Raw genomic sequence first — 26420 nt, forward strand, 5'->3', positions numbered from 1 at the left:
CTGCAACAATATTATTAGAAGAAATATTTATTTCAAAAAGATATTTTTAAACATATAGCAGCTTTTTCAATTTTTTTCTTCACATCATTAATCGAAAAATTAAACTTAAGAGAACAGATTAATTAAATCCATGCTTAAAATGGTTAAACACAGTATATTCTAACTTCAGTATATGTAATTTCATCATGAAGCTCATATCCGATCAGACATTATGGCATTGATGTAAAAAAATTCTACTGTGACCAATAAAATGTTCAAGAAATAAATGTCGTAAGCAAATATAAAAAAGTATGATGCGACTTTTATTTATAATACACTCAATTGATTTTAATCGTTTCCTTTTTTTACAGGACGTTTGTCTTTTCAATTAGGTATGATTACAAATAAATGATAAAATTTGGCTTTTATATATGCGAAATCTAACACCAATTGACATCACTACCTCACAGTAGCAAAACTGTGTCACTGAAAAGAATGATTCAATAATTTGAAATTATTAATTTCAACACATTTTATGGCATTGTGTAAGCATTTCCATGATTAAAGTTCATTTTGTCAGTTTATCTTATCAGACACGAATGGTTTCGAACTCGAATCGATAAAAAGTATGATTTTGATTTGAAAAGTGATTCAATAAAATAATATCAATTTTTATCAGTTCGAATTACTTGAATTGATAAATTAAGGAGCCTACCGTATAAATTCAGTACGTAATTTGCGACTCAAATCATTCAAGAAAAAGTCATAGCACAATGATGGAATATAAGTTAATGTTATTAGTTGGCTGTTTAGCTGGTGAGTTTTTTTGCTTCTCTTCTTAAAAAATCGAAAATGTTTTATGCATATTTCAGGCATAGTGTTGGCCAGAAGTGGATATACATTAGAACCAAAGGGCGATAATTATTTTCGAAAAGTAGACGACACTTTCCAGAGTGAACTTGAACTTAAAGTGAAAGTACAGGATATTAAAACCGAATCATGCTACAATTCTTCTGAAGTGGAATTGTACAGAATTCCATGGAAAGTTCAACTGTGCAAAGATGTAAAAGAAGATAGTGAAAAATTAAAGGTCTCTTTACAGTCTGTATTTGACGGTGATTTATCCAAGTCATCATCCATTGTCAATGGAAAAATCCAAATCGAACATAAGGAAACAGGACAGGAATCTTTAAAAATGGAATTAAACGATGTTGAATTTGAGAAAGCAAATCTAGAAATTTCTTTATTTGATGTAAAATGGTCAGATTTCACCGATAAATATGTAAAGGATGGTATAGCAACGTTTAAATTTTCATTGTCTGTCAAGCGGCCAGTGCTGGTGCAAACTTTGGAACATGTTTCAACAACATTTCAGCTTCGAGTGTTTGATGCTCTTAATACTAAAGGTACAAAATCGCCAAATATAGTACTTCGTGGAGTAAAATGGTATGTTTGGGCAGTTCCATATACCCATGATCAGGTGGAGATGTTTTCAGTTTTTGTTGGTGGTAATGCGAGTGACATGGATATCAATAGCACCTACAATGTTAAAGCAACTATCAAACTGTTGTCAAACGAAAAAGGTGGAAGCAAAGACAAAACATATAGTTTTGCTTACGATTATCACTGGAGATCTTCGCTTTTTGGAGCAGTTAATTTCATCAAAATGGATGATTTTAAGAACCCAGAAAATAAATTCATTTTTGAGGAAAATGCTTTACTTGAAATAAAGTTGGCCGTGCAGGAGCCGAAGACTTTCCCGCAATAACGATGCGAAAAAACCTTAACCATTTTGTATAAATTGTATTTCATCTAGATTTGTTGTGCTTTAATAAAATCATCGTGCGCTTGCACACAAATAAACGTTTTTTTTTAACATTGAGCTTAGCAATCAAACAATACTTTTACAAATTTGTTATTAGTTAGTATTGAAAAAATTCCGATGAAATTTTCCTTCATTTCAAGTATGTCGGCGACATATGCCATCAGTGATAATTTATCATAAAATGAATTGTTTTGCAAAACAAAAAACTTGATATTTCAAGATTTAAAACATTTTTCTATTTTTTATTCAATGACGGAACTGAGTTGATTGAAGCGAAACATTAAATATGTATGGTGTCTGTATCAATCAATTTACAATAGGTGTAATATTCGTCATCCGAAGTTAGTTTGTTGCTGTTATTCCAGACGTTTTTTCAAGATAATTTACAGTCGAAAACCTCAATCATACGATTCATGATTCAAACACGTACTTCAATGAAATATTTTAAAAAAATGCGAACATGCGCAAACATATATAGATATAAAGTTTTGTTAAGCGAACCATATATTTTTCACACCGTTAATTAGTTGTTATCTTACCAATCTTCAAATATGACGACGACACTTTGCTCTTCATGAGCTGGATTTATTCTGTGTTTCGATGAAAAAATCTATAATAAATTGAACATAAATTCACAATTAAATCGAAATATACCAAATTGTTGGCGCCAGCCGGGCTCAAGAGTTTGAAATAATGTCTGAAATAAATATACGTCGCAGAAAAACAAGCATTTTTTTCGCATCGTAAGCATGTATAAAAGTGCGCCTAAACTTCGGACCGCACTCAATTATTCTTTCAAGTTCGATCGAAGCAGTTCGAAGTTCTTAATAAAAAAAATTCTGCGTCAAAATGATCAAGGTCAAGGTAGTTGTGAACTTAGTGTTTTATTTAAACGTGATAAGATTTTTTTTATGGAATTTCCCAAAAATTTCCAGATAATATTGGTGTTAACCATTTTGGTTGCTCATGCAAGTGCGCAATTCTTTGATAACATCGGATATGGTATAGAACGTGGAATAGAAAGAGGTGTAGAAGACGTCATTGAAAATTTGGGCGAACGGTTGACTGGTGGAAATTACTACAATAGATACGATGGATATAATGACTACAATAGATACGATCGATATAATGATTACAATGGATTTGGCGATGGTTACTATGGTGAGTTTAAAAGAAATTAAATTATTTCAAATCATATTCATTTTACATACTAATAACACTTATGTTTGATTCCAAAAGGTCGTTTCCGAAGATCATCTTTAAACGCGAGACCCGATGAATAAAGAAACATCCGTGAATTTATTATTTTAAGCTAAATTTGAAAATAAATAGCCTACTCATTATCATATCGATTCAATTTGTGTGTATGCCAATAAAAAAGAGTATTCAATTCTACCGAAAGTATTTTAAACAGGTTTTGAAAGTCACTCAAATTCCAGCTATCACCTTTGCATTTCAGCGGGAATTTTTCATAATTTCGATGGACGTAAACAACTTTTTGTGAATAGAACGTACGCAAGCAACATAAAAACTATCTGGATCATGTCCGTCGACAGTGTTATAGATATAAATAATATCAGGCCGTGCTAATTTGTTTTCAAAACTTCATCAATCTCATTTATACTATAAATATAGCCATCAACCTCAACCATATGAACAATTAACTGTTCATACAATGTATTATTCCAATCAATTAGTATATTTTTTTCTGGTGCTTTTAAGTTACCTCGTGTGAAACCAATTATCACAAAAAGTCTAAATGTTAGCGAACCATACACTTTCCGCACAATATTAATTGCTATATCATCCGTAACGATGACACTACGTTCTTCATGCACCGCTTTTATTCTGTGTTTAAATTAATTTTACATTTACGTGTAACGTTGAATTTTTTTTGAATAAATATTAAGCGCATAAAAGCAGTATTTCCTATGAGTTGAGAACGTATAAAAGAACGGTCGAAACTTTCATAATTCTTAATTATTCTCTTGACTTCAATCACATCAACTATCGTTGTTGAAATATTTAATTTATTTTTTAGACTGTGTCAAAATGTTTAAGGTAGTTGCTGTTTTCAAATTTTATATAAACGTATTGTCGAAAAATGTGTAGATGTTTTGTTTTACTTAAAATTGAATGAAAAATATTCGGAAATTTCAGTCTTTTCTGTTGGTGCTTACAATTTTGGTTGCTTATGCAAGTGCGCAATACTTCGATGACATCGATCGTGGAATTAATAGAGGCATTGAAGACGTTATTGATGATGTTGCCGAAAGAGCGATCGAACGAAATTTTGATCGAATGCGTTACTATAATGGACCCAATAGATATAATGGAGTCAATAGATATAATGGATACAATGGATTTGATGATGGTTACTATGGTAGGTTTAAACAAAATTGCACTTCAGATATTCATTTTAATGATCAAACTTCTGTTTGATTCCATTTTATAGGTCGACTTCGAAGATCATATCAATTGAAAGCGAGACCCGCTGCATGAAAAAAAAATTCCATGAGGCATTATGGCTCGAAATCTTCTTTTTGAAAATAAAAAAGTTTAATAACAAGTGCTTAAGCAATTAATATCGTTTTTATGTGTTTAGTAAACACTGTTTACCTGTCAATCAAACATATCGCATTAAAATAAAAAGGTGTGTTTTTTTTACCGAAAATATTATAAATAGAAAACCGGTTTCTTCATTTGTACTGTCGCTATCATTCATTTGAATTTCGGCGGCGAATTTTCATAATTTTGGCACACGCTTATATGGTTCTTTCGTAGTATTAACTAAACCATAAATTCAGTGACTAAAATGTGTAGGAAATGTGCACCGGAAAAAGAATTTATGTATTTATTGCGGATCTGACTCTGTCGGAAGAGATTCTTTTATATTATTATTTTGTGGTTTTCAACTGCGGGCGTTTCTAACAAGAAGATATAATAAGATTTAAATGTTGTTTACCTCACAAAAAGCAACCGCTTATTTGTTGGAATAAAATTGAAGCAAGCATAGAACTGGTTTGTTTTCTTTTGGTCTATTGTTGTTCAAGCGATTCGATCTGACGCAATGTGCGAATATTCTAGCCACAATAGTATAAATTCAGCGCTGTATGTTTGAAAATAAACATTAGCTTTTTAGATTCGATTTGGTGCATACCATCTTCATACCATTCTTTTATTTTGGATTATTTTTTTTTGTAAAAATGTTTAAGGTTTGTTTTAATCATCAGTTTCAATATATTCGATGTTTAACGATATTTTTTTTACAGAGTTTGGTTGAAACAATTGTGCTATTTGTGGTGCTGTCGATTTTAAGTAATCAATTTTCTGCCAATGCAGAACCGCAACGTGGACTCGGTCAAATTGCCGGTTCGGCGTTGGGAGGAGCGGTTGGGGGATTTGCTCGTGAAGCTTTCCGCGGTACTGCATTTGGTAATGGTATTGGCGGTCCTGGTTTTGGTGGTTTGGGAGGGCAGTCCTTTGGTGGTGCACCCGGCGTCTATGGTGGATATCCCGGCGGAGCCGGTTTCGGGGGTCCTGGTTCATTTGGCGGTCCTGGTTTTGGTGGTTCTAGTTTCGGTGGACCTGGCTTATCCGGAGGATATCCAGGCGGCTATGGAGGTACTTATTCAAAAATGATTATGAACCAAATTGAAGTAAAATCAAATTTTCGACAAAATAATCTAAAAAAAAATCTCGAATTTTTCACGTATAGGCTATGGGGGCGCATTTCCAGGTCGCTTTGGTCGATTCCGACGAGGTTTCGGACGATTCCGTCGTGGATACCTTTAAATGCAGCAACAAACTTTCACAACACCAAATATTACACACTAATCAGTCAATTCTATTTTCGTGATATTTATATATTTCAGTAAACAATAGATGTTATCTCGTTATTCATAATTGTAAAAAATAAATGTAAGAAATGTAAGAATTCGCAAAAGATAAATCACTTTTGTTGTTCATTATCATGTTTATATTGCCATTCGCAAGCTCCCCATCCTGAAATCAATCCAATAATTATAGATAAAATAATCAGAAAATTTAAATAAAAATTATAATTACCTTTAATGCCATTCACTTTGAAATCGCACCATGTCTCAACCAAACAGCATTCCGATTGTTCTCCCATATAAATTTTCGCCTTTGTATGCCGTTTCACATGTACTCGATATGAATCGTTGTCTGATGGATTAAATAAAAACAACGACGCAAAAATAGCAATATAAAATAAACTCACAGTTCCATTTCAATACTCACTTGCAATGAAATCAAACTCATAATTCTCGGGTGGGTTGTATCTTTGGTATTCGTTCAAATCAAATGAACAATTATCGATTGGAATGTTAACGTTATCATTTGCCTTTGTCACAAAACCGATAACAAGTCTAATTTAAAAAAAAGTTGAAAATTAATTTGTAGCAAAAATAAATAAATATAATTTTACCTTGTAAACATGATCGGGACACATATTACACCGACGGTTATTGCATCGCCATTGTCCAAGCGAAACATATGGATGGCGTATCGATGATATTGATTCCAATCTCGTATAGCACCAAATGTACGATCACGCAAGCCACTTGTATTTATCGGGTAATCTTTGCCATTTATCTTTGCAACACCGTCGACATCGCCGTATTGCTCGAAATGTGTTTGATGATGTCTGTCGTCATCAATGGAAGTTTTCATTATTATTAAAATGCTATCGAACATGATGTTTTACCTTTTCAAATGTTCAAAATATTTTCTCGACCATGGTTGAAGGGCCATTGCTGTTGACATTGCAATTTTACTTAAACCGGTACTAAAATTGAATGCGGGTAACTTTGAACGCCAAAATACATTCAATTCAATGTCGACTTCTTTGTACGGTGCCGATTCCAATCGCATTTTTCCATTGTACTCGAGATGATATTCTCTATTCGGTACAACTGGTGTTATTTTTAATCCAGCCACGCCATAGCAACTGAGATCCTTCTGTTCTGATTCAGTCTGATAGAGGGATGTATCGGGAAATGATGGAAATGTTAGCAAATTATCACTGAAATCTGGCACTCTTAAGAAACCCATTGAATTTACGAGTCCATTTCTTCGTTTTGCAGCAGAAAATACAACAATTTGTCGGCTCATTGAACTTGTATTGAAAAATACCGCATCAACTGGCTACGCAGAATATAAATTGATAGAGATTTTTTTAAGAGAAGGGAGAGAAGAATATTTATAACACTGTTTGTAGTTTAATTTTTTCAAGTATCAAGTTTGATAAAAGAAAAGTTTCAAGACCTATCTAACTTTTATACTAAATTATTATGCCACTTTCCTTATTAATTATGGTTTTCATTTTCATATCTTTCATATTTTCTCTAATAATAAACGCTTACCATGGGATCGGTGTCTGAAAAAATTTGTAACTTATCGACAACATTATCTGGTGTCGCTTCTCGTCTGTTCAATTTCAAAAGCAATCGAGCCAATAGTTTTTTCAAATGAAAACGAACTGTATAATGTTTTACATAGACCGTTTTCTCTACATCGCGTGAATAATACTGGCGGTAAAATAAATCGAGTAGTAAAATGATTATAAAAACAACAACAAAGACTAAAAATGCACCAAACAATTCCTCTGATTGAAACGTAATCATTCTGTTGAATGTTATTAAAAAGTATTTATGATGAACTAGCAAAATATAACAAGTCTCGAAACTTTCTCAACTAAACTGCCATTAAATTGACAAACAAGAATACAAAAAGAAAGTCACTTATAGCCATTCCAAAGTTTATAGGCGTCTGCTGATAAGATTGCCGACACAAACTCTCTCATTCCAAAGGTGACGAAAGTTTATAACAGCAGTAGCAGCGCAAAAAAGGGTAATCAACATTTGTACAGATAATGTACAATATCATAATATTTTCAACGGTGGAGTGCCATTAAATGTTGATAAATGATTGTTTGTTTTTGTTTCATCTGTTTTTTCCCTTTTTTATTTCGATTGAATATCAACTGTCAACTACTTGACACTTTAAACATGTTGATTTAAAATTACCAGATGCAAAACAAGAATTCAGTGGAAATTCACAACAATTTCAAAGAAATTCCGTTGAAATTCAACATAATTTACATTTCATTTGTATACGGTGCTACTATAATAATAACATAAACAAAAAACCAGTTATTGACGTCGCGTCCGCGCTTTAATTCTCTGCAGCACCATCACGTCACAAAATTCAAATACGATAAATACTTCGTTGTGTTTTGATCCAATTTTTTTTTGACTCATTGAACAAGTTTGGGCAACGACTAGTTTCAAATAAATATCGGTAAATCCATTTGTACAGCTTTTAGACTAGTTTCCTTCCTGGTTAGCGGTTAAAACAGAATAATTATCTAATTATTTTTGGGATTTCCAATGTTTACAAACATTGAAGAAAAAAACAAGAAATCGTACCAAAAAGCATACATTTTGATCAGATTAGATGACGTGTTTGAAGAATTTCCATTCTTTTAATGTTGTTTCTATTTCTGAGAGTATAAATTGAATGTCCGAAACTTCTAAATCAAACAGAATCATTTCAGATTTCATTGAAACCACTTGACAAAATATTCTCTATTTTTTTCGTGTCAGCCGAATAACTCTCAATAAAAATGTTCAAGGTGTGATTAAATAGAAAATATTGAAGTGAACATTTTAAAATTTGACTTTTTTTCTAATTGCAGAACGTGATTGGAATTCTGGTACTTCTTGGAGTGTTGATGATTGTGAGCCAGAATATTGTGGATGCACAGTTCGGCCGAGGCTATGGAATTAGACGCTTCGGTGGAGGATTTGGACCTGGTTTCTATGGCTACAGACCTGGCTTCGGCGGTTTTGGAAGAGGTTTTGGCCCGTTTGGATATGGGCCAGGTTTTGGCTATCGTCCACTTTACTTTTAAATATGTTAAAAATCACTTTTTTTATTAATAATTATAAATAAAAAAATGTTACCAAAAGCCAATAAAGAAATTATAAATTTAAAGTACTTCATTACCTATTATTCAATTGGTTCTATCGTATGGTTGAAGTTGTCCCGCAAATGCTCTTATTTTGAATTATTGATGATTTTTTTATTTCATTTATAGTATGTGTGGTTTGAGATAAATTTAAAATATTCATAGACTTCTGGAGATTCCGAGAGATTTACGTCGCAAAAAATCATCGACTATCAAAATAATCGAAAATAATATCCTCGGACGTTTTAAGGATTTCTATTTTTATAATGTTGACTTAAAAATGTTTACGTACTTGAGTTGTCTGAATGAAGGTATAAATAAGCAGACAGATTCGCTAAAAGATGTAGATGCATTAAAGATTTTGGTTGAAATTAATCGTCATTGCTTCATCTTTCGTGTGATTTAATTAATTTGAAACAATTTTAATCAAAATGTTCAAGGTGTGTTTTGATTTTGAACTGATATCAAATGTTAAAGTGAAAAATAAAATTTTAAATTTACTTTTAGATTTTGGTGCTAATGATTGTCGTTTTTGCAATTTTGGTGATGTTAAGCCAACATGCAGCACCAAATCCACAATTTGGATTCAGACGAGTTTTTCGCAGAATTGGTAGAAGAGGTTTACGTCGTTTTGGTTAAAACAAAATTCTGAACATTTTTGGAATTCGTTTCAAATTTGATATAAATATGATTACGTTTTTACTCTCGTGCAAAAGTGTATGCTAAAAAAGATTGTAAAAAAATTCAATAAAATGATTTGTGTGAAAAAAATGGAATATTCGTTTGAAATCATAAGTTTATTTTTAAATTATTAATTTATATCAAAAATACCAACAAAATTCACCTGTACTGGAATATTGATCAGCGACGTTCGATGACGTTAAGATTGGTTCGATGTACTGCAAAGAAAACAAATAACAGAGGGACATAAATTAAACCAGTTTTCGGCCGAGCGCCTGCAAGTCATTTACATAATGTCGATAGCAGCAAATTCTTTCTGCATTCTGTTCTTCCATTTTTACAGTTCCAGGTGTATTCGTTGTTGATGTATTGTATTTTATATTATTCATTCCTGATTTAATAATATGTTTATTGATTTTCGGTAATTCCAAACGTTACAAAAAATTATGGATTAATAACCTTGAGTGTCTGAAGGATTTTTATTGTTAAGTCAAATGACTTTTTAAGAGGATATATAAACAAGGAAACTTCATTCAAACCAAACAGATGCATTTCAAATTTCGGCCGAGATTAAGAAACGCGATTCTTCATTTCTTCGTGTAAATCAGTAATTTTGATAGAAAATCAAAATGTTCAAGGTAAAATTGGCAAAATGTATTCAATCAAATTGTAAAGTAAAACAAATTAATTGAATATTTTTTTTACAGACTGCGATTGGATTAATTTTGCTATTTGGAATATTGAGCATTTTAAGTCAACATGTTATCATTGCAGCGCCACAGTTTGGCTTCCGACGTTTTTTCAATGGTAATTCCTTCCCAGCTTTTCAACACTTTGGAAGAGGACTTAATGAGTTCCGACAAGGATTCAGAGATTTTCGTCAAATTGGAAATCTTTTCTCTTGATGTATAAAAGCAGTACAATAAAAAAACTTAACCAATTTAGTAAGAAAGGGTCGGCGGATTTTATTCATCAAAATTGCTTTTCTTTAATTCTTACAGTTTAACAATTTAACGAAAATAACATATCATTTAGTTCATCTATATTTTTCCATATGTTTTCCACATTGTACTTGACGTTTGTTTTTGTATATTATATTTTTGATAATGTTTCATTTTGTTTAATAAATTCATTTACGTAGTTTTTGATTTAATATTTTTTTTCTCAAATTTAAAATTTGGAATTAACCTTACGACCAAATAAAAAGCGATTTATAATTTTTCTACATAGGAATCTTCTATATTCTAATAATGTAAAGTTAAGAAGAAAGATAAACGCTAACATATATTGGGAACATTGTTTTCTCTTTTCACATGTTCTTAAATGAGCTAATTATATAGATAGATTAAATAATTCAACATGAACAGAGGAAACATCGCATCACAATGAAATCTTTGCTAATAAGAAAAATAAACCAATTTCACACTCAGGCACTTTCTAATCGATTTGCTAGCTGGTTTTTCCCTTCATAAATTGAACTATGTATTAATCATAAAAAATAAAGTCAATCGAATCATTTGCGATTGTTTCTATTTGTTTTGTTATTGCTGTTTAAAAAATCACTAAAAGCATATTTTTAAAAATGAGGCAAAAGAAAGTCAAATTTCGGCCTATTTTCATTGTTTAATGATTGAATCGTTTTGTTTGTTGTTCGATCATTTGACGTTGAGTTTAAAATCAACTTTCGTCGTGATGTGTATTTGTGTTCCATTGTGTGTCGCCGGTTTCGATGAGTGCTCGATTCTTGAGCCATTCAATTTCGTTAAGCAATTCCACCGTTTCTTGGTCAAGTGAATCCTCTTCAGATTTGAATTTATGGTCGTCTTCATGTACGTCCCATTCCAGTGAGTCCGGTGTCGATGTGTGTGACAAATTTTTGGTCTTTTTCATTTTGATGTTATGATCAAGTTTTGTCGTTGACGTAGACCGATTTAAATTTTTTCTCCTTTGTCGGCTGTGCCATCGCATGGAATTTGTATTCATACTGATTGGTTGATAGTTATTATTTTGTCGATTTAATCGATTTGTTGGCGATGAAAATTGTGATAATTCAATTGAATGACCTTTTCCATCGCTCGAACTGCTCGACGACTCTTCGTCAGAGTTATACCATGAATTCTGTGCCTCGTCTTGACTCTGTTGCCGTTCGATTGCATCGTATTCATGCTCCCATTCCAAGTCCAACGATGAACCGGCAAATGATAAAGTTCCTTCTGTTAGCGAATCACATTGCAACCGCTTATAGTCACGTCGTTCGTTCATTTTCAACAATGAACCAACATCGAGACATTGCAGCTGTATTACATCCTTTGGAAGAACCATTTTGCCATAGTTTTGATTTTCAAGTGTTGACACAGTATTTCGACGTGATGTATTCAGTCTTGCATATGATGGACCGCCAACGGCCGTTTGTGATACAGCCGATTGCTGTTGCCGTTTATGTCGCCGCCAGAATCGATTCAAAAACTTTGAATGATGTTTCGTTTTAAATTTTAATATACCAAATAATGACGGCGACGGCGATGTTTGATTTTCAGTCGTTGTGTCACAATCCATAAAGCTCTACAGATACAAAATTGAATCATTTATCAAATTCATTCAATATACATATATGTTATTAGATTCACTTACGATGTCTTGGCCATCCGATTCCATGGAAGTACTGTTTATCGAAATAGTTGAAATGAAATGTGCATTTAATTGAATTAAAATGGATTAAAATCGATTAAGTTTCTATTTACGTTGGAAATTCACATGTATTTACTCTTTTCATTGCACCTCATATGCATCACGTAAAAAAATGAAAAAAGAAGAAGTAATGCAACACTTACAAATTTAAGCTTTCTCGCGAAAAACAACGTCCTGAGCATAATCCCATAATGAATTTGAGGGAGAATAATACATTAAAATGTTATAATTGACATGATTTGCGTTGCTTGATGATTTTTGTCGTTTTTATTTACACAGTTGCAATATTCTTTTCGTCGTTTGTTCTATCATCATTTCTATAATAAAAACACATTACTTGCACAAGTTTAAAAGTCATTTATTATTGCTTGTCATCGACAGATGAATTTGATCATTGAAAATACCGCGAAAATCTTTGGTTTCTTTCAATTGCAAGCAACTCGTTACTACAAACTACAATTCTTACGATAGAAAGCGACAGATGAATCAGACAAATAAAATTTCGGCGACAGTGGATAAAAAATGATTTGACATCAAACAGCTGATAAGGGAAATATTTGCTGGTCAAATGCGCATGTCTCCATTTCCACTGGAAATGGAAAGTCAGTTTCAATATTTTGATTCACTTTGAACATGAGTTGAACTGTGAAATTGAAAGAAGATTCATCGAATAAATGAATTTCATTTTTTTTTTCATTGAATCTAAAAAGTATTTTTTTCGCGCATTCAGAATTTTATGTTAAAACTTCTCTATCGCGAAAACAAAATCAAATCAAGAAAAACTCTTATAATTTATTGAATCTCCTCTTACAACCAAATTGAATGCCATCTTTTGTCCGTGCGTTGAACTATTTGGTATTTTTCAATTAATAACATTTCTCCTTGTGTTTACAATCATTGGCGTCATTGTACGTGTGACAAAAAAGTGCCTTTACTTTTTTCCCACCACCGAGGCACTCACACACACAAGCACATTATCCACCAAATTGCTCAAAGAATACTTCCCATTTCTCGTACATATTAGCTGCTGATTGGCCAAACATCGCACACACATAAAAGACTCGATCTCGAGCAAGTATGCGGTTTTTTTTTAAGTAAAAAAGTGTATTTTTGCGCAAAACATTTTACGAAGTCAGACGTCGATGTCGACAGTAACGGCACTCCACATTCACGGAGGATAAATAAAAAGAGCAAACATTGAAGACGACAATGTGATTGCGAAACCACCCCCTCAGAAAATGTGCTGTCGGAAACGCGAAAAAAACCGTCTAAAAAGAAAAAAAAGCATATTCAAGGCGTCTGATTTCACAAATATAATTCTTTATAATGACAAATCGCATAGACTGTGATTTTATTTCGGCTGGAAGGATATTGTTGTTCTTTAGTTTGAAAGCGAAGGAAAAGACGGGAAAAAATAAATTCAAATTCACAACTCCGTGTGTAAACAAAAGTGCGTGCATCATCAACAACAACAACAAATAAAATGCGTAAACGGTTGCACGTAATGTTTTTGGTAACCACCTATTTGTTTGAAATTATATGCACGAACGGAAATTATTTACACATCAAAAGTTCAGCGAACTGGATGTCATCGGTAAGTTTTCGATCAGCACCACCATGATGCGGCTGTCGAAGATTGATTAACAAGGGCCCAAATGTTATTGTCATCGCATTGTATTGTTGTCTTTTGTTGGTTTACATATGCGCTTGTGACCACTCTCTCAATGTCTCTAATTTTCATTTCGAATGTCTCGTTCCATCGATCATTTGCGACACACTTGTCGTCTAGCCAAAATTAAATTTATATTATTTTCGTGTACTGAATTTGTGTTGCATCATCACCGCAAACGCGCTCATTTTCGTGCATTTTCCATAATATCTCTCTTTCTCTTTGTATCTGCTCTTCGTCGACCGGAAACCATCCGACGACTATTTCGACGGTGATTTGAGCTGGCAAATGTTGGTCCTCTTTCCAACTGGCCGTTGCTATTTTTATTCGATGTTGCTTTGTCTGCTTTGCACCACTGAAAACTGCACACGTTGGTTGGACACAATACAGTACGCATTTGGTGTCGCGCGCGCCTCACGAAGGATAAAAAAACACACAACACCTCGAATTGAGAGCTGAACGAAGAGTTAGCATCAGTAGCATATTTTCCCTCGTCACATACATTCCAACAGCAGCAGTAGTAGCAGGCAGGCAGTCAATCCATGTGTATCGGGTACACATGCAGTGCAAACAACATCGACCGAACGTTTTATACTCTCGGATACTCACTGTGTTATGTGTTGTATGATGGTTGTGCGCGCACATTGCTGTTGATCTTCAACATCTTCCGCTCTATATAGAATGAATGCAATGCAATCGAATCGCTTAGTTTTGTTTTGATAGCGAAACCGTTTGGATGGAAAAGCAAGCTACATACATATACAGCTAATGCATTCGCTAGAACATATCGCAACGATTGTTAGTCATCAATGAAGGTACACAGCACAAATGAATTGTGAATCGTTTTTTTTTTTCATTGCCGTTGAATCATCATCGATAAAGACAATTTTTTTTGTTTGATCTAGCAGTGTTGACAATATCGGTTAAATCGGTAGACAAGATAATTAAGTGTAAATAAGTGACAAATTGGTTAATTTACACCATGAGAGTGCGTGTGTTACCACATGTTTAACAACCAAAAATCTAAATTCTATCTATCTCTCTTTATCTCTCTCTCTCTCATCGAAACTGTTTTGTTTGCGCTTTCCATTTGGATAAGTGAATGCTTCGCATCAACAATTCAAGCGCATTTGAATGGCACACATATAGTACCAAAGCGAGTGAATAAATGAGCCGCTCAACTGCCATTGAAATGAAGTGTTGACAAATTGTCTATTGTTGTCCGTTTTGTTTATTTAACTCGTTGATCGTTCCGTGTTTTGTAGTAAAATGGTTTTGCTGACTGGCCCACTGAGCGGGTTCCATAAATTTATTCGATACCTAATTGACCAATTTTATTCATTACCCTAATGTTGATGTGACACAGAAAATAAATGCACACTCGCGTAATGCCTGATCCAATTTTTTGTTTCATATTCGTGTTTGATGCCTGAACGGTTTTTTTGCTTGTCGGGTGTGCTTTAGAAATCTTTCTTCCGTTATATCAGTCTATCGAGATACGTGAAAAAATTACTTCTATTAATTTACACATTCGGGAGATTTCCACTTATTTATGTCTGCTTAGTGATTGACTCCTTGTTTGACAAATCAAGCACCTCGAATATTCACAATAAATAAAATAAACCCAACATAATGGCCACCAAATAAATCGGCATATATGTGACTGTAAATTATTGTATATTGTATATGCTTAGCAACAACACAAAAATACAGCAAGAGGGAGAGAGAGAGAGAAAGGGAGAGCAGAGTGCTCGCGAGCAATCATAACAAATGTTCCAATATAGACACACTTATATATTTTAGCTACACTTTTTATCGTGTTTCTGTGTTCGGTGTGTTTTCTACTATTTTTTTGCGGCCACAATCTGATTGTGTATCATAAATAAAACCGCCCGAAAACAACGAAAATACTCATAAATATACAGCGTAAGCGATAAACAAAGTAACAAGAAGAATACGACAGCCGATACACTCGAGATTATAGCAAACAACTCGCGCATATAGCACGCACTTAAAAAACACACACAAACAAAAAAACAAGAGAGAAAAGTGAAGTGAATACGTAAAAATAACGCGAGAAATTCAAAAGCAAACGGCGATGGTCCCATGTTATTATGGTTACATTGGGGCCATCTTGACATTAGCCGTTTTAATGTCAATAGAATGCATTTATGCATCCCCCACATCAAGCAATGGAATTAATTCAAACGGTAAGTTTTTTTTTATTCGCCATTGTTCTTTCCCCCATTTCATTTCCCACGATTCGTACGATATAAAACGAGCCGACTTCATGTTTTTTTTATTGTGCCCATTCCATTTGAGTGTATATTGATCAAAACGTGTCAATTATCCATAAATAGAAAGTTAGATACATTTTCGTTAAATGCGGAAGATGACAGAAAAAACGACAAGCAATTTCCATAAAACTCAAAGTGAACACATTAATTAATTTTAATTGGTGCTCTTAAGTTTAGTCAATTAACACGCATTTTTATTAAGTCCGAGTTTTATATGATGTGCACCCATACAAAAACAATTCATTTGTGCGGCTTAATTGTTCACATGCGTTCTTAAAATTATGCGAGTGATAAAAAAAACTTTCGTTTAATCCTTGGCCAACCCGTTAATTTCCAATTTAAAACTCGTCATGGTTTTTATGTTAATAATTTGGTTTGGTGTTGCAGCGACGATGACAACGACAATGAGGATGTGCTCGGTTTGAACGATACACACAGCGTTCAACGTGCTATGGGATAAAATTCGCATGAAATTCATTGGTAGAAAAAGTTGCTCTCATACAACGTACTAAGGAATTAATTACCATTTTGATATTTTTTACATTTGCATAAAGGAAAAATCTACTCGCTAAAAAAGTCAGACAGCATTCGTGATGAGTGCTACAGTAATAGATTTTTTTTGTTTTCAAATATAAAATGCATAAACAATTAGTTCAATTTACTAAAAAACAAAACAATGAACTATGTCAATTACATTTTTGGTAAATGGCCTTAATTTGATGACCTAAATTCGGTGATAAGTGAATCTCGATTCGAAATTGCAAAAAAATGTATTCTCCAATTGAAATATAATATCGACATATTGAGAGAGTGCCACCGCATTGTTCATGCATTATGTTCCTCATTTTAGGTGACACTTTTGCTAATTGAAATAAATGAATATATCAAAACAACTGCAAATGACATAATTATGGAAAGACAAGCGCTATATCGTTCAAAAGCGTCTGATTATAGTCGGGGCCACATAAATTAAATCAAATGGAAAAAAGCCAAAAGGATAAACCATTTTGGTTTCATGTCAATTTGTATTTCGTAATTTACAATTATCGAGATCGGTAAAAAGGGATTAAAAAAAACGCAAACCCATAAATGTTATTATTCGGTGGATTTTTTTTTGTTCGACGGTGTATGTCTGTTTTCGTGTCTGTACATGTGGTGAACTGAATCGGTGGCGATTGAAAAATATTTGTGGCAAACAGCAAGCCATGCCAGTAGTCGATAAATATTAGCGAATTAAATTACTGCATGTTTCGATCAAGCATTGACTCGGCTCACTCTCATTCAGTCGTTGTGGTCATGGTCAACATATTTTAAATAAGTACTTTAAAATGCCGCCTCTCAGCGCTTATTTGTGCTCGTTTGAATCGCACATTTTCATTATCGCCATGGAACAAATTCATAATTGGAAGTGCTTTGGCTTTTAGCCGTGGCATTGTTTGTTTGTTGGACAAAAAAAATGTTACCATCGATTGAATTGTCAAAACCAGCCGATAATCAATTTGGGCCTTTAAACAAACAAACATTCACCGCACACACACACTCATGGTACCGTGAAAATATTGAGCTCAATTCTTTCAACCAATTTAATAAACTTTATTTCCAATCCGATATGCATCGCATCGACAGTTTTCCGGCTCGGTGTGTGTATTTTGAAATTTACTTTTTCTATGGTTGATTTACACTCAAAACGATAATATTTATTCCGGTTCACTAACGAATAAATGAATTTGATTAATCTATTACAATTTTCACTCGGTTCGAAATTTATGCGTAACAAAACGATTTATTTTTATTGAAATTGAAAAAGTGTGATTTTTTTTTTTGACAAATTGAAATAATTCAAAGAATTATTTAATTTTATAGTTTGCATAAATATAAAATTGATATATGATCACGTTCCGAATAATAAACAAGAGATTTATGAGTTTTGAGCTTGAGATTAAAATAACATAAAAATTACCTAGGACAATACGCTTCAGTGCATACGGTGGATTTTGAATTTATAAGCTAAGAAAAATACATTAACGCCTAATACATACAAAACAATGACGCACACTGTTGAATCTTCAATCTAATTGAACACAGCCCGGATTGGAGGTTGAAGAGAAACATCACGCCCCCTCTACAAGAAAAAAAACATGTTATTATTTTGTAATGTTTTAATCCGAAAAGTCGAAAATGTGGGATACAATGCACACGAAAATATAATGGCAGAGAAAGAGTGATTGTGTTGTGTATCTTATCAAAGCCACCTGCTGAAAGCAGTGCGGTTGTAAGCCACACCGAAAATTCCCTCGCATCGTTGTTCTCATTTTCAGCGTCATCATCACAATATGCAAACTATTTTAGTTCGGTTTTGATGTTTGTCGAAAATTTAAAACATCGTTCATCCGAAGGCACACACCAACCCATCCCAATTCGAGATCGATTCACCACATTTTGGTTTGAATGCGTTTCATTCTGTCGCGAGCGAATTGTATGTTTTCGTGAAAACTTGAAAACGTGTTATCGCAAATGAGAAAATTACAGAATTCGAACAAACATATTCGAATTTTCATGTTCGACTCGATTCCATATTTTGTGCGTTGAATTAACACGATATGTTGTATATGGGTGTATATGTTGTTCGTTTCACACAGATGACATTATCATTTTCACCGAATTTTTAGCTATTGAACAGCAATGCGTGCTGACAACAGTGCAAAAGAACTGGTGGTGAACGCATGGGAGCGCGGCCACGACCAAAGATATTTCAAAATTTTGTTGCAACATTTGGAAATGAACATTTTAATTTTATCACCAAACTAAATCAGAGAGTGAATCCAAAAGCACTTTAGCCCCATGTTACGTGCTCACATAAATTATGTATTCTCGGTTAAATGACATCCAATATCATTGGAATTGAGTTTTTGGTTTTATATGCGTTGCAATGGGTGTGTGTGTGTATGTGAGTGGTGTTGTCTATTTGGTATATTCGATTGCTCTCTCTCTCTCTCTCCCCCCCTCTCTCTGTCTCTCTATCTCTTTATTTATCTATCCATTGCACAAAGAACGAAGAGACATATAGTGAATGTAGTTTCACAATTTACGTTTACACTTTGGCATGTTGTTTAATGATTGCAAACATATGTAGACACGCGTAACCATTTACACAGTGTCAATTCGTTTGGTGTTATAATCGTAATGTTGTTGTCTGTTTGTATGGTGGTAACTGCTGCTGTTACCACAAACACGAACATACATCGACGCACTTTCTGTGTTTTTCTTTGTGTGAACTTTATATTGTAAAACTAGCGCCAAATTCATTTCGACGTTTTGATGAGAAACCTTGCGACAGAGAGAGAGAGAGGGGGGGGCAGTTTTGTGTGGATTTTCAAAATACCACATCCATTTGATCCTTTTGATCTTGGTTTGAAAATGCATAACCTTTTCTGATTTTAATGACCAAAAACTTGCATAAACTCGCTCTCATTTTCCGTTTTTCGACAACACATGAAACTGTCAATCAATAAAATGTTCCGCTCATTGGCGGTTTCAATACTCACTCATTTGCATACGTGAACACTTTTGCGGTTTTATGATTTCAATGTGCTTATTAAAGCTTTGAACATGATTCAAAACCGAATTCAGTGGAATTGACACAGGAACCGCGTACCTCTGTTTTGTTATGCAATGCAAAAATCATGTCGAAATGTCAAGTCATAATCAAAACATGCATCAATTAAGCAATGTGAAAAACTATCATGAATAGTAATATACGTGACTTGAGAGATAAACTTTATATTGATGAACAAATAATTGGTGAACGAGAGAAAGTAGAGAACAAAAATTGTGTAGAATGGGAAAGTTTAACAATCGATTTCAAATTCATTCGTTCATATTTAGTTCCAAATTGTATCGAATTAAGGTATGTTATTTAAATTCTAATAAAACGATGAAGCATTGGCTTTGGAAACGATTAATTTTTTCTTTGTTTAATGAGAGGTTTTTATAAATTACCGTATACACAATTAAAACATGTTTATGTCTGCTGAGAAAAAAGAACAACTGAGCGAAAAATTCAAACATAAAACTCATAATAGAGTATATAAGAGCCGTTGTGAGCATCGCCTAATTGTATGTCATGGAAAAATCGGATTAGAAAAGAATCAATGCTGCGAGCAGCTTATTGAGCCAGCCCAAACTGCGCTCACTAAATCCTAGACATGATTTTGTCTCTGCTTTTAGTCTAATACGAAACATCTTTTACGTCTAAAGTGAAAGTTCGTTATTTTTGTGTATGTGTGCATAGAAATGCGCTGCGAATCGACAAGAAGTACAAAATGTCGTGTTTTTCCTTGCATACAAAAAGCAATGCAGACTTCCAAAGTGGATGAAGCAAACGAAAACGAGGCATAATTTAATCATCGTCGAAATGTTTACGAGACAACCTCCGCCAGGGGGTTATGGCTCTCATGTAAATATAATAATGAAAACCGCAGCGAAATACAAAAAAAAGTTATTCGCGTCGTCGAAAAAACAGAGGGAAACCCAGTGTTTGTATTTAATTTTGCATTTTTTTCGGCCTTGTCTCTATCACTTTTCGTGTTTGCCGGAATAAATTTGGTAAATATAAAGTTTTTGTGAAGTAGATAAGCATAGTGTAAGTACTAAATGCATATATACATCAAAGACTGGAAATTGGTTTGCATGGGCCACGCCAAATTTATTGCCAAATGAAATCAAGACACTGAAGAAAAATGACGTGAACGATGGAAAATGTTGAAGATGAAAAGTTTTTTTTTTGTGATGCTGTTTTTCATATTTCCATTTTTGGTTGATGCGTGAACATTATTCGATTGCGGTGCACGGTAACGGAGAGTTTGTTTCCGAAATTACGGAAATTACGAAATTAAATTTTCGATGAACACATGTTCACTTATGAACATACAAATAACGTGTCTCCCCGTCGTCTTCTTCGTCTTTGTCACCGTTGTCCGTACATCGAACAAATTGACTAGCTCGAAGGCAATTCTCTGCCTATTTTATCTAATCTGACCCTCTTCAATGCTAAAATACATATATATGTGTGCAAGCAACACCAACAAGCAGCCGGCTGAACGTGGTCTCTCTTCGACAACTGAACACAGAACATTACTTGTATTTTGTATAGCCACAACGAATGACTTAATAAACATATATACTCACGAACCTCATCGTTTCGTCTTTCAAATATATATATATATATGAGCATCGTTTTTACCACACGATTCAGTCACTTCTTATCGAATATATTGTCTAATATTAAAAGCACATTCATCGCATTTGCCAATGTTGCTTCGTACCGAATGCCAATATCGGAGGGCACGTTCAGTACCATTTATATGTGCGTGGTTCGGTAAACGGTAAAGTTTCTATTTACGTCTGTTTGTGGTAACTTGTTTGGCCGTAACGTGATTTTGAAATGTCACAAACTATTCATGCACCCACACACAATCGATGACATCTCTTGCTTCATGTTTACACAAACAATGCTCAGCATCAATGGCACATATGTTCGATTTTTTTTTGCTGCTTTTTTTTGAAAGGACAAACGAAACGAGGGGTTACTTGTACCAGAGAGCTATCTTTCATCTCCATTTGTGAATGACTTATTTTTAATTCAAAAGTTCAAGCAACCTACATCAGGAAGACTCTTGAAAGGAATTCACAAAAATCACACTTGTTTTAATGAATAAATGTTTAATTAATCGTATTGGAAAGTAGTCTTTGATTAACTTCAACGAGGCGTTTCGATGAATAAAATAAACCAAAATAGGTGATTTTGCCAAGTGAACCTCCTTCAGTGCGGAACAAATCAATGTATTTTCTGCTGTTTTTATTGAGTCCATATTGCATTTTCAATCAAACGTTTGAATCATTTGAATCATCCTAGCTAATTAAAGAGCACCTAATTAAGTGATTTTCAATGGAATCAATTGAATTCAAGACCTACATCGAAAAATTGTCATACCCTGAAAGAGTAGTGTTGGAATTGGAGAGTGTGAGAATGAGATTCTATTGGCAAATGTTCCTTAAACGACTCTGTCGAAAAGTCTAACGACCGAAACTAAACACATGAGCATTAATTGCATTATCACATAAAATCGGTGAGCAAAGCAGAATTTCAACATCGGCGGCAAGAACTAGAGAGAGAGAGAGAGAGAGAGAAAGAAAGAGAGAGTGTTTCAAGCACGTTATTTATAATCACGTCAATTGTGAGACCATTGATAAATTCCAAACAATTTATCGCTTGTATTAAGTCGGCACAGTATCTCTCATTTTCACAAGTATTTTTGCTTCGTCGTTCATTCAATGTACTCCCTCCGGAGAGCGTTAAAGTGAAGTGAAAGGAAAAAACTTCGAATGTGAATCAAGAATGAGCAGCAAATTAAGTGAAAAGGTATGAGAAAACTAAAGCGATTACAATGAAATTGGTCGCATTGATTGCCGAATGGGAAAAATCGTCGTTTGGCGAGACTTTTCCGTGTCGCGTTGTAACAAACATACGCTGCCAGTTGAACTAAATCGAATCAAATTGTTTCGTAGTTGTTAGACATTTTTTTTTTCACTCACTTGGATTTCATTTGATTCTCTTTACTAAATATCAGATTTGGCATTTCGTGTGTGTCGAATGGATTGGCAAAAACGAAACAGTGCAACCGAAATAGCAAAAAATTAACAAATTCACATAAATATTTCGAGTTTGGGCTCTGCAGCCACATAGAAGAAAATGAGAACACGAGAGACTCGTTCTTTTGTGACTTAGCAAATTCAATGTTCGCATCGAAAAGTTGCCGATTGCTCGTTTGTGTTGTTGCGGCTGATGTTACATAAAAAAACTTCTCTCTCTCTCTTCATTGCATTCGAATGTTGCCGGTGCGCTGCCGTTGAAATGGCATGTCGAAATGGCAGCAAATACCATGGCAAGAAATGTAACATGGGCAATGAGGAGGAAGAGAGAGCGAGAAAGAAAAAAGAAAGAGAAAAAATAGATGGAGTTATCAGCACACGATTTATAGCATTACAGCAACACATATTTACAATATGTGTATTGAGATGATTTCCGGTTTACGCTATATTTCATTAGCTAGAGAGTCGCATTGCGCTCTCCAAATAAACCATTTACCATTTCAAATGCGATTTTTTTTCCTCACACAGCAGCAACTACATTAGAAATCGGCAGAAAAATGCCATCCAAACTGCGATGCAATAGTTTTTTTTCTTCTTTTCTTCTTTACCCTCTCGCATTCTCTGCTCAACATTTCGATTTTGTTCGTTGTGTGGCATTCATTGCGATGGTGGTGGCAGCAGCAACGTCAATGCTCTATTCATCTCAGGAATGTCTTTGTGTTGGTCGTTTGTTCCTTTATTAGCTTCGTGATTCATTGTTATATGCAGTTGAACAGGCCAAAGGTGTAAACTTAACAAATAATACTAATAAGAACTGTTCCACTTTTAATTCAACGAGGAACAACAGTTTTTTAAACAGAAGACCGCTCACCAACTTGAGCAAACCCCGTTCAACACATCCAGTTGAAATGATTTAAATTATGAATCAGCGAGTTATTCCCTCTTTTCTTTCGGCTGTAATTTTTAAATACACTTTACGAAAGAAAAAAAGTCTAGTGAATGAATGCACCAACTCCAAACAACAAATACAAAACCGACACTAAATTAAAAAGCCAAATAAAAACAACTTCTCTGGGTGGCAGTGCTGAGTGCGCGGAAGTGCCAAAGAAGGAGAGGGAGTGAGAAAACACCATTGATTTTGTTGGCACAGATTTACAGGACATTTTTGCCCATCACCGTTTGCTACTAACCCATTTTTTCGTCTTTAATTCATGCTGCTTTCCCAAGCGCAATTCCCATGTGCAGTGTATGTGTGCATGTTGTTGTTGTTTGCAGGGAATTGAAGAAATTAAATGCGAATTTACATTTGCTTGAGTGTATATTTTTCGAGCGTTGTTTTTCTCGTTATTTCTCTTCCTCATTTCCAAGAAATTCATAAAAAAAATGTCACATTGAAATGCATTTCGTAATGCCGCCTTCAACTCTTATCAAGCACAGTTACGATGATAACAATAATACGACACCAATTCATCGAAATCACATTTGACCTTTAATTTTCTCATTTTATCGAATCACAATCGTAATTATTTTATATGTTTAACGTCATGAAGTCAAATAATTATTCAAGTGTTTTTAATCACCATAAAAATACATTTCGGTTGAAAGAAGTGAGTCAATGTTTGGTCATTTGATATCGACAATGGATCGTGTGTAATTAACAAATAATAATAATTAAAAAAATGACACTCATAAATGTCACATAAAAAATCTGTATGAACGGGTGACCCGCTGCTACAATTACAATGCGACACCATTTGAACAAACGCATTTGCCGGATGGCATGGATATGTAAAAACGGATGCAAACGATGAAATTCACGATTTAAATTTATGTAGCTCGAAAAAGTCAAGAATTAAACGTCCATCAAACGTGTGTCCGTGTGTGTGGGGTGTGTTTCGGGATCTGAGTGAAAATGTTATTATTTCACACAATAATATCATTGTGACGTTGGCGAGCATGGGCTTCCGTATACAGTGATGACGATAATATTTATTAAAATGATCTCTGTTACAATGATAATATTTCACGCGCGGTGCTTTCCAACATACGTATGTACAACAATGTTGTGTTGATTTTACGATTTTTTGTTATTTGTTATTGTTGTTGCAATGCAATGAGATGATTTTTTGTGTGTACAGTATCTACCCTGCTTTGTTACTTTTTCAAGTAAATAAGCGATGTGCATTTCGAGGCTGATGCACAAAAGTTCAACCAAATATGCATTTACTCATTCGAGAAAAAAAATGTTTTTGTTATTATTTTATGGCGGTTTTGTATTTCGATTTTTTGACGAAACTCACCGAGTTTTTTGTTGTTGTTGTTATCGTCGTTGTTTCATTGCCATTCGCCGCTATTGACATGGATGTTCTGTGGGAGATTTTTTTTTATTTTTATTTTGTGCATTTTGTTTGCGAATTCGTGGCATGTAATTGCCCATCTGTATGCTAATGCATAGGAAAAATATTCCATTGAACAAGAAGTGAAATGTTTGTGCTATAAGCGTTTTTCTACCAAAACGTTTTTTTTTTGTTTGAAATCGACGTGTAGGGAAAGAGGAAATTACTTTTCTCCACTGCCAATCTTTATGTGTTGCCATTGATTTTGATGAAACCGACAAATAACAAAACAGTAAAAAATGAATTGTGGATAAAAAGCAATAAAATATATGCCTGCAAACAGATTTTTGAGTTTTTTCTCTCACTGAAGAGGGAGATTTTGAGTAAGAGAATGTGTGGTTAGATAAATCATTGGAACATAAACCAAGTTAGCATCCAAACCATCAGAATCACGCTTTAAATTCGTTAAGTTGCTGAAGAGATTAAACAATCTGAATAATGTCATATTGGGAAAAAGTGTACTGTCGCCTGGCTGAAAAAAAATAAGTAAAAATAAAAAATAAATGACATCCATATGCTATTATTAAAATTTAAATAATTTTCATAAAATAGAAAGATCATCAGAGTGGAAAAAATGCTTCAGCAAGCGCCTGTTTCGAATAAATTCTTATCCGCAAAAAATGCATACCGAAAACAGACGAGAGAAAAAAGGCAGTAACGGCAACGAACAATAACTAACCGATTCGAAAGTGAAACAACAAGCAGTGAATGAGATAGAGAAAGAGAGAAACAAAAGAGACAGTGAAAGAGATGAAAAAACGAGAGATTTTTTTGTTGTTGTAAAAAGTGTGCGAATAGGAAGGAAGGCGCAAAGAAGAAAGTACTAAAGTTTTAACCAGAGCTGTTAATAATATGGCCGCAAGGGGTCTATGTACAAAACTCACTGAACAATTAAAACATGTGACTTTTTAGCGGTTGCACTTTGTTTGTCCGATTTGTGTTGGCTTGTGCTTGCGGCTCTGCTGAGCTGAAAAACTTCTCGCTCGAAAACTATTTCAGGCATCGGTTTTATTACATACATTGTTGGCCATGAAAAAAATACACAGAAAGAGAACGAGGGAGTGAGACACACGACAGTATTTCTCGAACCGAAAAATTACACAGCAACTGGATTATGTAAGTAATGTGACGACAGGATTTAAGGTATGACATGAATCAGAGTTGCGAATGATGCAAATAAAATGCTTACAATCTCAATGCCAATATTAAAATGTATTGCATTTGATTAAATAGACAATAA

At 34.0% G+C, this 26420-nt stretch overlaps 6 protein-coding genes and 1 long non-coding RNA gene across 12 annotated transcripts in view; 5 read left to right on the forward strand and 2 right to left on the reverse strand.

Annotated features, from left to right (window-relative positions):
* The first annotated feature begins 716 nt into the window (after positions 1-716).
* LOC116344137 lies at positions 717-1766 on the forward strand. The gene is made up of 2 exons (XM_031772556.1): positions 717-795; positions 852-1766. Exons 1-2 carry the CDS (start codon positions 753-755, stop codon positions 1745-1747), a joined length of 939 nt encoding a protein of 312 aa, XP_031628416.1. The 5' UTR covers positions 717-752; the 3' UTR covers positions 1748-1766.
* A 2473-nt stretch (positions 1767-4239) lies between these two features.
* On the forward strand, positions 4240-5756 carry LOC116344173 (glycine-rich cell wall structural protein-like). 2 transcript variants are annotated; one of them, XM_031772606.1, is made up of 3 exons: positions 4924-5019; positions 5077-5428; positions 5523-5756. In XM_031772606.1, exons 1-3 carry the CDS (start codon positions 5011-5013, stop codon positions 5597-5599), a joined length of 438 nt encoding a protein of 145 aa, XP_031628466.1. In that variant the 5' UTR covers positions 4924-5010; the 3' UTR covers positions 5600-5756. The 2 variants fall into 2 exon arrangements, with proteins under 2 accessions (XP_031628465.1, XP_031628466.1); XM_031772605.1 differs by having other exon boundaries at positions 4240-5019; positions 5077-5756.
* Positions 5021-7613, reverse strand: LOC116344172. The gene is made up of 6 exons (XM_031772604.1): positions 7192-7613; positions 6534-6973; positions 6255-6473; positions 6068-6195; positions 5873-5992; positions 5021-5809 (listed from the first exon to the last, which is right to left on the reverse strand). Exons 1-6 carry the CDS (start codon positions 7450-7452, stop codon positions 5757-5759), a joined length of 1221 nt encoding a protein of 406 aa, XP_031628464.1. The 5' UTR covers positions 7453-7613; the 3' UTR covers positions 5021-5756.
* A 755-nt stretch (positions 7614-8368) lies between these two features.
* LOC116344384 (keratin-associated protein 16-3-like) lies at positions 8369-8827 on the forward strand. Its single transcript, XM_031772888.1, has 2 exons — positions 8369-8462; positions 8526-8827. Exons 1-2 carry the CDS (start codon positions 8454-8456, stop codon positions 8739-8741), a joined length of 225 nt encoding a protein of 74 aa, XP_031628748.1. The 5' UTR covers positions 8369-8453; the 3' UTR covers positions 8742-8827.
* A 1179-nt stretch (positions 8828-10006) lies between these two features.
* Positions 10007-10431, forward strand: LOC116344110. The gene is made up of 2 exons (XR_004201378.1): positions 10007-10117; positions 10187-10431. It is a non-coding gene; the product is annotated as an uncharacterized LOC116344110 (long non-coding RNA).
* A 246-nt stretch (positions 10432-10677) lies between these two features.
* Positions 10678-12628, reverse strand: LOC116344109. Its single transcript, XM_031772519.1, has 3 exons — positions 12311-12628; positions 12111-12141; positions 10678-12041 (listed from the first exon to the last, which is right to left on the reverse strand). Exons 1-3 carry the CDS (start codon positions 12355-12357, stop codon positions 11157-11159), a joined length of 963 nt encoding a protein of 320 aa, XP_031628379.1. The 5' UTR covers positions 12358-12628; the 3' UTR covers positions 10678-11156.
* A 1859-nt stretch (positions 12629-14487) lies between these two features.
* LOC116343968 (lachesin-like) overlaps positions 14488-26420 on the forward strand; it is a 47982-nt gene continuing 36049 nt past the window's right edge. Inside the window, exons 1-3 of one of the 5 annotated variants that reach the window (XM_031772307.1) lie at positions 14488-14651; positions 14745-14824; positions 15640-16046. In XM_031772307.1, coding sequence (XP_031628167.1) covers positions 15935-16046 — 112 coding nt within the window. In that variant the 5' untranslated portion in view covers positions 14488-14651; positions 14745-14824; positions 15640-15934. Of the gene's footprint in view, positions 14652-14744; positions 14829-15620; positions 16047-26420 lie in introns of those variants that run through there. The other 4 variants (XM_031772308.1, XM_031772306.1, XM_031772310.1 and 1 more) reach the window with 4 other exon arrangements.

The sequence above is a fragment of the Contarinia nasturtii genome, unplaced genomic scaffold (assembly GCF_009176525.2).
Source record: "Contarinia nasturtii isolate CC-2019 unplaced genomic scaffold, AAFC_CNas_1.1 Cnas_scaffold_1037, whole genome shotgun sequence".
Taxonomy (NCBI): Eukaryota; Metazoa; Arthropoda; class Insecta; order Diptera; family Cecidomyiidae; genus Contarinia; species Contarinia nasturtii.

Coding starts and splice junctions, on each gene's coding strand:
- LOC116344109 (XM_031772519.1), bottom strand. CDS start 12,357: ATGGGATTATGCTCAGGACGTTGTTTTTCGCGAGAAAGCTTAAATTT. Junction 12,142..12,310: donor TCGCGAGAAAGCTTAAATTT/GTAAGTGTTGCA, acceptor TTCGATAAACAG/TACTTCCATGGAATCGGATG. Junction 12,042..12,110: donor AATCGGATGGCCAAGACATC/GTAAGTGAATCT, acceptor TTGTATCTGTAG/AGCTTTATGGATTGTGACAC.
- LOC116344137 (XM_031772556.1), top strand. CDS start 753: ATGATGGAATATAAGTTAATGTTATTAGTTGGCTGTTTAGCTG. Junction 796..851: donor ATTAGTTGGCTGTTTAGCTG/GTGAGTTTTTTT, acceptor TGCATATTTCAG/GCATAGTGTTGGCCAGAAGT.
- LOC116344172 (XM_031772604.1), bottom strand. CDS start 7,452: ATGATTACGTTTCAATCAGAGGAATTGTTTGGTGCATTTTTAGTCTTT. Junction 6,474..6,533: donor TATTTTGAACATTTGAAAAG/GTAAAACATCAT, acceptor TGATGACGACAG/ACATCATCAAACACATTTCG. Junction 6,196..6,254: donor GTCCCGATCATGTTTACAAG/GTAAAATTATAT, acceptor TTTTTAAATTAG/ACTTGTTATCGGTTTTGTGA.